At 35.8% G+C, this 15,902-nt stretch overlaps 1 protein-coding gene across 1 annotated transcript in view; it reads left to right on the top strand.

The window, feature by feature from the left end:
• ZNF292 (zinc finger protein 292) overlaps positions 1–15,902 on the top strand; it is a 94,299-nt gene that overhangs the window by 41,758 nt on the left and 36,639 nt on the right. The window contains exons 3-5 of the mRNA XM_047101231.1: positions 6,891–7,045; positions 7,231–7,309; positions 9,541–9,676. Of these exons, the coding sequence (XP_046957187.1) occupies positions 6,891–7,045; positions 7,231–7,309; positions 9,541–9,676 (370 nt within the window). The remainder of the gene's footprint in view (positions 1–6,890; positions 7,046–7,230; positions 7,310–9,540; positions 9,677–15,902) is intronic.

The following is a 15,902-nucleotide window of genomic DNA, read 5'->3' as shown; positions in this document are numbered from 1 at the left end:
TATAATGTCTGTCTACCTAGTGTATATATGTTCCAGTCTCTGCTGACTGACCCCTCCCTTACTTTCCTAATAGAACCCTGATTTTATTCATAGTTTCCTTCCTCCACATGGCTTTGTGTGAGAATCAAGCCCTATCTCCAGCGTTAGAGAGTGAGTTCTGATTGGTTTAAAACTCAACCATAGGGTTCCATTGTGGCTGGGGGATTTTCTACATGGGTGTGTGATGCCATTGTGGCCATTGAGACCTGAGGAGAAATCTGATGGGAATTGGGTTTGGGTTTTTTTGGGAACGCTTTCCTTGTTCCTAAATGAGATATACATGAAGAGATGATCTCATCTTTCTGGTAACTGCTGAATCTGGTTAAGAAACCTGTTTCACTCTCTTAAGGACTGGAGGTTGAGGGTGGGTACCACCTGAGGATGGTAGAGTGAAGGCATATGTGCGTTCTTGAAGGCATTGTGTTTTATTTTTATTGTTTGTTTGTATTTTATTTTTCTTTCAAGTTTTTATTTAAATTCCAGTTAGTTAGCATACAGTGTCATATTCATCTCAGGTGTAGGCTTTAGTGATTCATTACTTACATGTGACACTCAGTGCTTGTCATACATAGTCTTGAAGACATTGTTGAGCTACTATGCTGACCAGTGCAGGAACTTCCTCTTAATTTCTTGTTATGTGAGAAGCCTTTCTTAGTGTATGCTGCTTTGAGTTGAATTTCCTTACTTCCAACTAAAATAAGCTTAATTCGGGGTGCCTGGGTGGCTCAGTCAGTTAAGCGTCTGACTTTGGCTCAGGTCATGATCTCATGGTCCATGAATTTGAGCCCCGCATCAGGCTCTGTGCTAACAGCTCAGAGCCTGGAGCCTGCTTCAGATTCTGTGTTTCCCTCTCTCTCCGCCCCTCCCCCACTCATTTTCTGTCTCTGTCTCAAAAATAAAATAAACATTAAAAAATGAAATAAAATAAGCTTAATTGATAAAGAAGTTACTTAATCCTAGTATGGCTGGCAAATTGGATAAGTAGTATTTCCTCTCATTGTTATGAGGCATAATTGAAGCAATACAGGTAAAAGGTACTTGTAATTATAAAGTAACACCACAGATTTGTAGTTCTCTTAACATTACCACAAACCATATTTGTTTGTAGCGGACAGAATGTTTCACAGAGAGTAAGGGTGCCTGGCTTTGCTAATTACCAGTTCTATTCATAGTGTGCAGGTCACTGGACCCTTTAATTACTACTCTGTAAAACAGAATTAAATGATCTTTAAAGTCTTTTCTGATTCTCTGAAAAGAATATGAGTCTGATCAGTCTGAGATTCCCACCTAAAAGCCCTTGTATAAAGTAGATATAAATAAGTAACTCTTTTTTAATTGAAGAAATATAATTTACTAACCAGTTATGTTGGGGATTTTTTCAGTTTCACAGTGGTTCTGCTGATCTTAGTGTCTTGAGAAACAAGGGAACCTCTACTATTAATATACTTCTATGAATACCAACGCTCAAAGCCTTATACACATTTGCACATATTTGCTTTTTTTTTTTTTTACATATTTGCTTTTTAACCAACTTTTTAACTTATGCTCTTATATGTAATCCTTATGAGCAAGCATGTCATCACTTTTTTCATAACATCTCAGTATGTTGTCATCTTTCTACCCTCTCCCTACTTAAGTTTTTCCCACACTATTAAATAAATAGCCACCTAAATGGTCTCCTTTTCACCAGAGTCTGCTTCCTCTCCCTCTTTTCTCATCTGTAAAATGAGGTTAAAAAAAAAAAAAAAAAAAAAAAAGATGGTTTTTAAGGTACTTTCTGGATCTAACATTCTGTAATTTGTCAGTTATATTTCTTTTTTTTTTAAATTTTTTTTTCAACGTTTATTTATTTTTGGGACAGAGAGAGACAGAGCATGAACGGGGGAGGGGCAGAGAGAGAGGGAGACACAGAATCCAAAACAGGCTCCAGGCTCTGAGCTGTCAGCCCAGAGCCTGACGCGGGGCTCGAACTCACGGACCGCGAGATCGTGACCTGGCTGAAGTCGGACGCTTAACCGACTACGCCACCCAGACGCCCCTATCAGTTATATTTCTCATCAATTCAGTCAGACTCTGTTAAACCCAAAAGAACTCATCTTTGGTTACATATTAGAATTAAGCTTAAAAACTTCTTTCATCTGAGGACAGGAGAACAGAATTCATAAACCCTTTGCAGAGCTAGACATATTCAAAACTTTAGGTCTTGGGGAAAATGTAGATACAAGCATACCTCAAAGATATTGGAGGTTCAATTCCAGACCACTACAAAAAGCAAATATCAGTAAAGTGAGTTCAATAAATTTTTTGGTTTTGGGGAGCCTGGGTGGCTCAGTTAGTTAAGCGTCTGACTTCGGCTTAGGTCATGATCCCACAGTTTGTGGGTTTGAGCCCTGCGTCAGTTTCTGTGCTGACAGCTCAGAGCCTGGAGCCTGCTTTGGATTCTGTCTCTCCTTCTCTCTGCCCCTGTTCTGCTAATGCTCTGTGTCTTTCTGTCTCTCAGAAATAAATGTTAAAAAAATTTTTTTTTAAATAATTTCTTTGGTTTCCCAGTGCTTATAAAATTATACTATACTGCAGTCTATTTAGTGTGCAGTAGTATTCAGTCTAAAAAATATGTACTTAGTTTAAAAAATTGCTAGAACATGCTAACCATCATCTGAGCTTTTAGCGAGTCATAATCTTTTTGCAAGTGGAGAGTTTTGTTTTGATGGTAGCTGCTGACTGATCAGAATAACAGTTGCTAAAGTTTGGGGTGGCAGTGACATTTTCTTAAAATAAGAATGTTTGTTTATTTTGAGAGAGAGAGCAAGTATACGTACATGCAGGTGGGGTAGGAACGAGGGGATGGGGGTGGAGAATCCCAAGCAGGCTCTGTGCTGCCAGCATGGAGCCTGACTCAACAGGGCTCCATCTCACAGACTATGAGATCATGACCTGAGCCTAAATCAGGAGTTGGACACTTAACCAACTGAGCCATCCAGGTGCCCCGAAACTCCTTTTAATGTTGATATTTTGATATCTTTTCATGAATCACAAATGTCCTTAATGGCATCTTGAATAGTTAATCCTTTCCAGAATGTTTTCAATTTATGTTGCTCAGATCCATCAGAAGAATCACTATTTAGGGCAGTTAGTTCTAGCCTTATGAAATGTATTTCTTAAATAATTAAAAGTTGAAGTAACTCTTTGATTCATGGGCTGCAGAACAGATGTTGTGTTAGGTATGAAAACAACATGAATCTTGTACATCTCTGACATAGCTCTTGGGTGACCAGGTGCATTGTCAGTGAGTGATAAGATTTTGAAAGGAATCTTTTTCTCAACAGTGGGCTTAAAATATTCAGTAAACCATGTTGTAAACAGATATGTTATCCCTTAAGCTTTGTTCCATTTGTAGAGCTCAAGCAGTGTAGTTTTAGCATAATTCTTAAGGGCCCTAGAATCTTCAGCATGGGCTTCAGCTTAGTCACCAGCTGTATTAGGCCCTGACAAGAGAATTGGCCTGTCCCTTGAAGCTTTGAAACCAGGCATTGACTTCTCCCTTCTAGCTAAGAAAGTCTTACATGGCATCTTCTTGAAATAGAAGGCTGTTTTGCCTACACTGAAAATCTGTTGTTTACTGTGGCCACTTTCATTAATGATCTTAACTAGATCTTCTGGATAACTTGCTGTAGCTTCTCTATCAGCACTTGTTGCTTCACCTTACACTTTTATGTTACAGAGATGGCTTCTTTTCTTTAAATCTTTTCTTGAACCAACCTCTGCTGGCTTCAAACATTTCTTCTGCAGTTTACCCACCTCTCTGTCATGGATTGAGGAGAGTTAGGGTCTTTGGTTTAGGGAATGTTGTGGCTGGTGACCTTCTATTCAGACCACTAAAACTTTCTGCGTTATCAGTAATAAGACTGTTTCACTTTATTAGCATGCTTACTTTATTAGCATGAATACTTCCATGAATACATGGAAGCAACACTTTTCATTTCCTTCAAGAACTTTAACTTTGCATTCATAATTTGGCTGTTTGGCACAGGAGGCCTAGCTTTAAGCTTGTCTTGGCTGTCGACATGCCTTCCTCATTAAGCTTAGTCATTTCTAGCTTTTGATGTAAAGAGAGAGACATGTGACTCTTCTTTCTCTTGAATACTTAGACGCCACAGCGGGGTTAATTGCCCTAATTTCAATATTGTTATGTTTCTGAGAATAGGGAGGCCCAAGGAGAAGGAGAGAAATGGTTGGTGGAGCAGTCAGAACACATGCAGCGTTTATAGATTAAGTTCACTGTCCTATGAATACAGTTTGTGGTGCCCTAACAATTCCAGTAGTGACATCAAAGATCACTGAGCACCGTAACAAACAAAAGAATAATGATGAAAAATTTTGAAGTATTGCAAGAATTACCAAAATGTGACAAAGACACAAAGTAAGTAAATACTGTTGGAAAAATTGTGCTGATAGACTTGCTCAATGCAAAGTTGCCAAAACCTTCAATTTGTAAAACAAACAAACAAACAAACCAAAAAACAATACCTTTGAACCATAATAAAGTGAAGTGCGGTAAAATGAGGTATGCCTGGATATGTATATATATGTAGAAATATATCACCTTCTTTAGGGTTTTTTTTGGGGAGGTTAGGAGATAATTTTAAAAAGGAAGCTTACAATTTCAGAACTATTGGGAAATTGGTATGATATATTTTCTTTTCTAGCAAAAGCTATTATTATTATGGAAATTGATTCATTATTGCAAGAGGCCTAAGTGTTCAATCTAATCTATGTTAGATTAGGAACATTTGCCAGGCATGAAATTCCCTAGACATCCAAACATGTTTTTCCAGAAAAAGGAAAATGATACTTAATAACTTTTTGTAGAAAAACAAGTGCTAGCTGAAGTAAGAATTGTATGCATCGTTGGTGTTACTTCTGAAATTCTTGAAATGTGAGTAAGGTCATCCTCTGTCACATCATCATAAAATGTCCAAGGAAAACATTAAAACCAACCTTGCCATCATTTGCATGTGTGAAACACAGAATATTATACTCCATTTCATTCCTAGAAATAGACAGATAATCACAGAAGAACCTCTAAATGCACATCTTTCCATTCAGTTGGTAGCTTTTGTTTAGATTTTTAAAAGTTTTGTTGCAGGAATTTTTTTTTTTTTTTTTTACTGCTAACATGAAATACATGGTTTTTCCCAATACTATTTCTCTAACTCTCCAAAACCAAGTAGGTGTTCTACAATTAAAGCCTGACACTAACTACCTGAACTTAGCATCAGATTCCATAGGTTAAAGGATTCAGTCCCTCAAGATTGTCCTCACTTCTGATATCAGTGGCCAAGTGAGTGCTTGGGTCTCCAGGTTACCTGCACTTCTGTCCAACTTGGAGAGGGTCAGGGTCTGTGGATATATGTATGACTGCTCATAAAGTGAGTTGTTGCTGCATTGCTCTTAAATTTACCAGATTACCCTTTCTAGTCCTTTCTTCCTTCCTTATCCTCTCTGATCACTTAACTACTATTAGAGGTAGTAGAGAAGACAAGGCAGTGTTTTGAGTGTTTAATGGTAGAATGTAATTTCTTCCTTCCTCCTTCCTAACTTCCTTCCTACCTTCTTACCTATCTACATATTGTTTTTACTTTTTTTTTTTTTTTTTAACATTTATTCATCTTTGAGAGGCAGAGAGAGACAGAGCATGAGCAGGGAAGGGGCAGAGAGAGGGAGACACAGAATCGGAAGCAGGCTCCAGGCTCCGAGCTGTCAGCACAGAGCCCACCGTGGGGCTTGACCTCATGAACTGCGAGATCATCACCTTGAACGAAGTCAGATGCTCAACCAACTGAGCCACCCAGGCGCCCCTGCATATTTTTTTAAAAACTGCTTCTGTAGGCCAAAAAATATAAGCCCTCATGGAGTTTTCATTCAAGATACCCTCTTTTCTAGGAAAGGACACTGAATTTACACAAGTGATGAGACGAGTCTTAAATCTTGAAGTGTGAAGAGGACCAATTATGGCAGTTTTCTATATTATAAAAACAATTAGAGTCCTTTATTTAGCATACTTATAGAACCTTTTAGATAATACTTTTTAGTAACCCACGATTTTAATAGTTGTAGAATCTTAAATGTGGGTGTTTGCTTAAATGCTGCTGCCAGTTTATTCCATCTCTTCTTTCTATAGAATAAACAGGGTTTTTTCCTTTTAGTAATTCTGATATGGTGCATTTGAAATATTTACTTCATTAAGGGATGAGGAGTAGTTTCTATTTAAAAAAAATAAGCACTTTATTATACAAGTTATTTGACTTTATATTTTTTGAAGTTCTTTAGATGATTTTTTTAAAATGATAAAACTTGTCATAAAAAATAGCAATATGTTGTACCGTTATTTTTTGTTAACTGAAAAGTTAATTTCTTCTGACCATATATGCAATTTATTTATTTTAGGTGTTCAATTTTATGCTCCCTATATGAAAAATAGAAGTGTAAATATTTGAAATTCTTTACTACATGCCTCCTGGTCAAGCTGGTCTAGGTATCTTGTTTTTAAAACAACTTTTAAATCTTAGAAGTTTGGGGGTGAAAGGTGACATTTTGACTAAGGAAGTCATCCTTCATGAAATGATGCTGTTGTTGGATGAATTAACACTAATCTTTTCTCCTCTAGAGAGCTGCTAGAAATAAGACTATGGCTTTATTACTTTTAATAATTTAATTGGTATAAGCTACTTTTTGTTTTCATAGATAAAGCATGTTATTTTTCAGAATTTCTCAGGGAGGAGAGAAAAACTGATTAGCCAGTATGTATTTTGATTTACGTTGAATATTTTTTATTATTCCTTCCAAAACAGACACTCCTTGAATATGCAGAGAAATGGAAAACTTCAGAAGATCCTTTACCTTTATTGGAGGTATACACAGTGGCTATCCAAAGTTATGTTAAAGCCCGACCTTATCTTACCTCTGAATGTGAAAATGTAGCATTGGTTCTGGAACGCTTGGCATTGTGAGTAGACCTTTGAGTAAATAAAAAATCAGATACAGCTCTTTTGTTTTAATTCTTTATTTCAGTCTTTTATGATAGTTTAAATAGAATAGTTTTGGGGTACCTACTGATACTAGAATTATTTGTTTTATTTTACTTTGAATCTTAATAATTATTTCTATCGTTACCAATTTTTTGTTTTTTAGAAGCTGTGTTGAACTTTTATTGTGCCTACCTGTCGAGTTATCAGATAAACAGTGGGAACAGTTTCAGACACTGGTGCAGGTGAGAATATCTACCTATTAGATTTCATATAGGCATATCTTATGTCTGTTTTCTTTACTCTATATAAATTTTTTGGTTACACTTTAAAACATCTAACTAATAACAAGCATTAATTGCAGCTCTTGTTAACACTAATGTCATGCATATAGTAGATGTTCAATAAATGTGTGCTAAATGAATATATACATTTAGATAGATTGGTTGAATATTGCACTGTTCTTTAAGATCAGTTTAGGACTTTGCCAGACCAGTAAGGGAAAACAAAAGAAAATGCTCTAATTTGTATTTAGAAACAGTTTAATTGCTGAACATCTGCAATATTTTTATAAGAATTTAATATATCATATAATCCTTTGTGGGGGTAGGTATATTTTTCCCATTTTAAAGGTGAGGAAACTGAGGCTCATACTTTAAAATATTTATTTGCCCAAATTTGTACAGTTGATTTTGCAGAGTAGTCATTTGAATCAAGGTTCTTTATTCCAGAGTTCATGCTTTTCTCCTATAACTGAAAACACATGCTTTGTCTTTTTTATTTAGTGCTATTATTCTGCCTTACGTAGTACTACACAATTTAGTACTTAGTTGTCTTGGAATATTTTCAAGAATGTTAAATTTTGTTTCAAGCACTAGATTGTGCTGGATATACTATAGCTTCAAGTACGTTTTGATTAATTGATTAATTAAAAAGAACGTTTCTGCTAGCTAGTTTCACAAAGTATACTTGTCTCTTTCTCTAACCAGAGTTCTTAAAATATGTTTTGGCTTGATGTTTTTCTGTAGGAGATACAGTAAAGAGAATTTTATTCTCAAATTTTAGAAGCATGTGAAATAAACTATATTTAGGTAGAGAAATCAGCTTTCCTATTTCAATATTAACCATTAAAATCTTCATCAGTTGCAAAATTCTTGAAGGTAGGATTCATATCTTAATATTATAGGATTTCACATAGTATCTTACACATAATACTTAATTGTTTGTGGCAATGAAGGTGTCTTGTCTTGTTTGTCACGTTGCAAATAACTTTTTGATCATGTAGTTTCTACTTCAGCATATCAGTACCTCATGTCTTAGGTTATTTCCCCAGCAAGTATTTATTTTTAGGTAAATAATTATTGTAGAACTTTTCATTGTTTGGCACTCTATCCCTGAATTAAGTTGTTTATATGCAAATATAATACTGAATTTCTCATTATTTTGTTTGTTGACATAAGATAAACTTTTAAACTTTCCTTTTTGAAACAGAAGCACTAGTTGATATTTTCCATATGGGTTAATGAGAAGGAAATAACTCTTTAAATCCTTATATGGTAGCTTTCAGCAATTACTTAAAGAAAATTTCTTCAAGCCCTGGAACTTGTTGCAGTGGGAAGATTCTATGGTTCTGAGGAATAGACTTTTTGTATAAACATAGTATGTAGCTTTAAGAGTTTCCATAACACTTTGCTCTTATTTCAGAGCTTCCTTGGGGTTATTTTATACCTGCTTAACAGCATTTGTTTCGTTTAGCCTGTGCTTCCCCTTTCTTTACCCCAGTAGAGGATAAGCCCCATAAATACAGGACCAGTTGCTCTCTTCCCTAGTCCTTTGCCCATAGACATTCCCAATAAACAGTTTCTGAATTGGGTAAAAACTATTGGTCCTTTTGTGTTTCGAAGAATACACTAAATGCATGAACACTTGGAAACAACTAGTAAGCAAGTTTTAGTGTCGTAGCTTTAAATAGAATATTGCCATGGCTATGTAATAAATAAATGAAAAATCATGCATTTAGTTGTTTTCAAAAGTCCCTTTTATTGGGATATGTATATGTTGTCACTTAGGCCTTGATGCAGATCTGTCACTTATTAATGGTAGTTTTTTGGGAAAAGTTTTGTTTTTGTTTTTTTTTTTTTTACTAACACAGGATATAAAATGTGTAAGGTCTTTTATGCTATGGATATTCTGATAGCTTCCTTGAGAAATAACTTTGCTCTTGGTTTAGATTTTGGAGGAAAAATAAGTTTGACTTATTTCTAGAAATACATTGTATTTATTAAAATTTATAATTGATACAATTCTTGAGATTCATCTTGAAAAAATCAGAAGTAAAGGAATTCAGCACTTTGTAATGTGATGTGAAAATTTTAAGATAAAAGTCTTTTCAAAAGTTAGTATTATATTTAGAGCCTGATAAGCTTGCTTTTAAAAATCTGTTGTAATTCTTTGGATGTTTATTTAATATTTATAGGTAGCTCATGAAAAGCTGATGGAGAATGGCAGCTGTGAATTGCATTTTTTAGCTACTCTAGCTCAAGAGACTGGGGTGTGGAAAAACCCGGTACTGTGCACTATTCTTTCCCAGGAACCATTGGATAAGGATAAAGGTAAATTTTCTAGAGAGAGAGAAAATAAAAATCACTAGACTAGAAAAAAAATGAGTACTTAAAAAATTGTTTTGATAAGTATAATTCATCTCAAGATTTCCCAGAGAAGGACCATTTAATTAAATTTTACCTGAGGTGCTTCAGGCCCTTCACCTTTATTTTATTTGGGGGAAGATGTATTTATAGGATATTACACAATCTTAGAGTAACAGAAAAACTAAAAATTTTCCCAGCATCTTTTCAGTAGAGGAATTCACTCTGCAACATCCTGACAGGTGGCAGTCTAGCTTATATTTGATAACTTACTTGACAGATGGAGAAGCAGAAGTAGGGTAGTTAAATGATTTTCCTCAAAACAGAGACAGAAATTCATGCTAGAACTCTCAAGTCTTTGCCTTTAAGATTAGTACTCTTTCTCAGCTTGTTGCTCCATCTTATTTTATTCTGTTTTGTTGTTATTGGATGAGCTTGGGCAATAAAGATTCCAGTTAAACTGGCAGATATCCTGTTGAAGTAGGTGGCTAAATCACTAATAATATGTATAACACTTAATGTTCAAAAGAGTTCAAAAATTATATACACCATGAAGAAGACCACAGTTACAGTCTTTGGTACTTTTCTTGAAATTGTTTAGGAAAGTACCCAGATTTCATCCAGACCTTTCCCAGGGTATTTAACTGAAGAAGTAAATAAACTACTTCTGTTGTTTATTGCTGCTTTGCTTGTTGATTGATGGCGAACCCTAGGTATTTTGCTATGTAATAGCAAATTGTGAAGGCCCTGAGAAAGTGTTGTTAGGGCCATTGCTTGTGAATTCTTCTGGTATTTTGATATTTACCAAACAGTCTTCCCAGCCAGTCTCCAAACTTCTCTTCAAGCTGGTTTTTTTCTACCTGGCTCCCCTCTTAACCATTTCTCCATGCTTTTCTGATAGTTCTAGCAATGTTATCTGTTTCTTAATTTTCATAAGCCAGATGATTTTTAGTACCGCCTTCCATCATGGATACCTACAGATTAGCCACAGTGTTCTCAAGACCTTGGAGAAATGGGGAGTGGACTCTCATTACTTAAATTAATAATAACAACATTTAAAAGTTGAGAATCTTAGATTTTTTTGCCTTTGGCATATTAGTTTTATCCTAGTATACTAACACCACTGTGATTTTGTTCTTATAATCAAATTATACTTTCTGATCTATCCAGCTTTTGGAAATATTGGATGTAATATATTAACAATAATATCAAATTGCATTGTATAGTTCCTAACGGTTTGAAATGTGCTTTTAGAAGTACTGGTTTCATTTAACCCTCACAATGATCCTGTGAAAAAGGCAGGATCTTTATTGTCCCTGTTTTACAGATGAGAAATGGAGGCTCAGGAAGATTGGTTGTCTTTTCTATATCACATTGCCAGTGATGTGAGGCAGAGCCAGGAATTGAAGTCAGGACTTCTCTCCTTTTTATATCATGCCTGTTGGCACCTAGCCTAAAACCTGTAAATAAAATTGCACCTAGTTTAAATTAAAGAATTAACTCCTCTTCTCTGTTGTTAGTTTCTGAATAGCATTTTTGCCAAGCTTACACATTACGCTAAACAGGAAAATGGAATCTTTACCTTAGCAGAGATTTAAGATTTATTTTAAAAGAGCATGTGCTCAGTTTCCTTACTTGCTTAAACGTGCTTAACATTGTTTCTATTAACAAAGTCTCTGCCCGTTTCTGTGCTGCTCTATTTCTTGTTCTTTGCCTGACATAGCTACTAGAGTAATTTGTGGACTATTTAGCCGAGAGGAGTTTCTTACAGTACAGTGGGTTATAGGTAGCCAGACTTTAATACAACTCAGATGTGAAATGACAGAGATTTTGCATCCATAGTCTTCACTTGGTCCTCTTTTACTTAGAATGTCTCTTTGATGGGAGTTATTTTATGGCTAATCACACACATAAACTAGAAGTGTATGTTTATTACCTGCTTTGGAAAACTTGAAGGAATTAACATTTTACACAAAAATACGAATTGATTTACGTTTTCAAACTTGATGGTTGAAAAGGATGGGGAGCTTTTAGTTTTACCTCTCTAGCCCCTTAGTTTAACTTAATCTAGCCTACAGCAAGTGTGAAGTGAAGAGCTAGAGCTGAGAGAATGAGTACACCTCAGTAGGTTGTGCTCATTAGTTTATAGTAAAGCCTCTAGAGTTTTCATGCATTTGAACAGTAATCTACTTAATTCTGAATTTTTTTTTTTAATTGACTAAGTTTGGACCCACTACAACCCAGCTAAACCAAGAAATGCTCTTTGATTTGGGGGATTGAGCGTGGGTGGAACTCAAAATTTTAAATGCTGGTTTCACTTTAAGGTTTTAGCATCCTAGAATAAAGTAACTGTAATAACTAAATCAACATATTCAGGTAGATGGCCTTTGAATATCACAGGAACTTGAAGCTTACATGTTACTTGAGTCTTTCTTTGGTCATAATCTCAAGATTGGAAAGACTGAATGTTTTTGTTTTTTTTTTTTAAAGCCCACTTTTAACTCCCGTTTAAAACATCACTGATAATAAATTGGCCTTTGCTTGAACACTTCTAGAGAATGGTTTGCTAGGTAGTTCAGTCCATTCTTTTTTTTTTTTTTTTAATTTTTTTTTTTTTCTACGTTTATTTATTTTTGGGACAGAGAGAGACAGAGCATGAACGGGGGAGGGGCAGAGAGAGAGGGAGACACAGAATCGGAAACAGGCTCCAGGCTCTGAGCCATCAGCCCAGAGCCTGACGCGGGGCTCGAACTCCCGGACCGCGAGATCGTGACCTGGCTGAAGTCGGATGCTTAACTGACTGCGCCACCCAGGCGCCCCGATTCAGTCCATTCTTAACCTATGATTAGAAAATCCTCACTGTGAAAATTGCGAAAACTACATTCTTAGAATTCCATCTTTTGGATCTAGTGCTACCCCTAAAGCCATGCCAAAGTATAAATCCCTCTTTCATGCCATAGCAGTTGAGATTTTTAAAGATGTTAAATCTACATTCATGATTCCTGGTTTTTGTTTTGTTTTTAATGTTTATTTTTGAGACAGAGAGAGAAAGAGTGCAAGCAGGAGAGGGGCAGAGAGAGAGGGAGACACAGAATCTGAAGCAGGCTCCAGACTCCAGACTCCGAGCTGTCAGCACAGAGCCCGACGCAGGGCTCGAACTCACAAACTGCAAAATCATGACTTGAGCTGAAGTCACACTTAACTGACTGAGCTACCCAGGCGTCCCCCTGATTCCTGTTTTTCAGTGCATTTTGTTGTTCTCTTTAATGTATAATTCTTAGAACTTCATGTGTACACTAAATATGATCTGGCCAGCTTTGAAGTCATTGGTGCTCTCATATTTTTCATCCTAACATTTTATACATGTTAGTGTGACTTGAGATGACATTAACCGTTTTGGGTAGTCATATCATACAACTTGATGACATTACTAAAATCACACAAAATTTTTAAAAAACAAATGCTACCCTTAAATTATCAACTACATTTTTTAAGCTTATTTATTTATTTATTTTGAGAGAGAGAGAGAGAGAGAGAGAGAGAGAGAGAGAGGGCATGAGCAGGGGAGGGGCAGAGAGAGGGAGAGAGAGAATCCCATGCAGGCTCTGTGCTGTCAATACAGAGCCCGACAGCTCAGAGTCCAGTGTGGGGCTTAAACTCCAGAATTGTGAGATCATGACCTGAGCCAAAATCAAGAGTTGGACACTCAACTGACTGAGCCACCCAAGCACCCCTCAACTACATTTTTATACTTTGTCTTTTGGCACACAAGGCATTGCCTTTTTTTCCCCGTTCTGCTTAATTTCACTGTTAGATTTATTCTGTCTTGGCAACTTGTCAATATTCTTTTAAGTCTTGATTTTGTTATTCAAGGTTTTTGTCCTTACCAGTTTCCTCTTATTAACATATATTCTGTTGACATCCACGTCCTTGATAATAACCATAAAATGGTCGTGTCCAGAAACCTAGCCCCTGAGATATTTCTAGAAATCTTCCTTCTTGCTTTTAGTCCTTTAATCAGTACTGTTTGATTATGGTTGTTTGATCAAATATTCCTATTTTTCTTTTTGTCTGCTCCATGGTTCTCCTTTTTTGTATATAAGGATTGGGTGAAAGACCATAACAAGTACTTGGCTAGAGTTCTTTTAAGTAGTGTTGTTTAATACTGAGGTTACTATGACCTAATTTATTATTTTTAAAAATGAACTTCTTATTTTTAGAATAGTTTTAGAATTGTGAAAAGTCCCCATATACCCCACAGCCAATTTTCCTTACTCTTCATATCTTAAATTAGTATGCTACATTTGTCACAATTAATAAACCAATATTTATACTTTGTTATTAACTAACTTCCATACTTTATTCAGATTTCCTTAGTTTTTACCTAATGTCCTTTTTCTGTTCCAGGATCCCACCCAGGATACCACATTACATTTAGTCGTCATGTCTTCTTAGGCTCCTCTTGGCTGTGACAATTTTTCAGACTTTCCTTGTTTTTGATGACCTTGACAGTTTTGAGGAATACTGGTCAGGTATTTTGTAGAATGTCCCTTAACTGGGAGTTATCTGATGTTGCTCTCATGATTAGAACTGGGCTTATGGATTTGGGGAGGAAGATCACAGAGGTAAAATGTCATTGTTATCACATCATATCAAGGGTACATACTCTCCGCATGACTTCTCATTGTTGATATTAACATTACTTGATTACCTGGATGAGGTAATGTGTTTATCAAGTTTCTCCACTTCAAAGTTATTCTTTTCCTCCCTTTCCATACAGTACTCTTTGGAAGGAAGTTACTACATACAGACCACATTTCAGAGGTGGAAATTTAAGCTCCACTTTCTTGAGGGGGCAGTATCTATACAGATTATTTGGAATTCTACACAGATTTGTCTTTTAACCCTTTTATTCAGTCATTTATTTATATCAGTATGGACTAATGGATATTCATTGTCTACTTTGGTGATAATCCAATACTACTTTATTTTAATTGCTCAAATTGTCCCAGCTTTGGCCATTGGGAACTCTTTGATTTAACTTCTGCATCCCTTTTACATACCCCCTTCATTGTGGGTTATGTTTTTCATTTGAGTACTTCCTTGCTTTCTGACACTGTAAGGTACTCCAGCTTATTTTGCATATTTTCTACCCCAGTCCTAGAATCAGCTATTTTTCCAAAGAGCCCTTGTTCTTTTTCTTAGAGACTAGTATTAGAAACTAAGATCTGATAACTGGGTGTGTTCATTGCTGTGGAGGTGTCATTGCTTCTAGGACCTTTCAACAGACAAAGCAAGAAAATATATGTAGGTATGCTAAGCCGTGTATATACACATCTGTAAATATTTCTATATGTAACCAGCTGTATGTGTATTAAACTAAATATGAGTGTGTTCATGCTGATGTATTTCACTCAAATCCATACCACAAGGATCATTCTAGCCTTCTCTTGCTTATCTATAACCTCTCACATAAACAGAATGTCATATAATTGGAGTCATGCAATAATGTAGCCTTTTCAGACTGACCTCCTACACCATTGGCCATCTGTGTACTTAATTAATCAGTCTTAGTGTACATGTTTTCTACCTCTGTGGAAAACGGCTTTATTGATTAGAGTACAATGCTTGTGTACAGTATCTTGCCATTTTTCTGATAGGCTCCACTCATCCAAAGTTAGATGAGTATTTCCCCACCTCTTCCAGTAAAGTTCTTTCGCAACACTTGTAGTACAGTTAGATTTTTTTTTTTTTTTTTTTTTGCCGTATTCTGCATTTCATCCTGGGTGTCCCCAACCTCCTAAATAATTTTTTAATTTGCATGTCTTAAGATTCCTTCTTTGTTCTGTAAAGTTCTATAGGCTTTGACAAATGCATGGTGGCCATGTATCCACCATTATGGTATCATACAGAATAGTTTCACTGCCGTGAAAATATCTACTATCTTCACCCATTTAACCCTCTCCTGAACACCTGACAACTACTGATTATTTACCATCTCTATAGTTTTGCCTTTTTGAGATTTTCGTAATTATAGGCTTTTGGTCTAGCTTCTTTTACTTGGCAGTATGCATTTAACATTCATCTATGTCTCTGATACCTTAACAGCTCATTCTGTTTTATTGCTGAATATTTTTTATTGCTTATTAAAGACCTCTATGTTTTTAATACCTTAACAGCTCATTGCTGTTTT

This window comes from Lynx rufus, unplaced genomic scaffold (assembly GCF_022079265.1).
Source record: "Lynx rufus isolate CCGP_SWC_20201006 ecotype Redwood Valley unplaced genomic scaffold, mLynRuf1.p SCAF_6, whole genome shotgun sequence".
Classification (NCBI taxonomy): domain Eukaryota; kingdom Metazoa; phylum Chordata; class Mammalia; order Carnivora; family Felidae; genus Lynx; species Lynx rufus.
The sequence above is the reverse complement of the archived record's forward strand: the minus strand, read 5'-3'. Positions and strand labels throughout refer to the sequence as shown.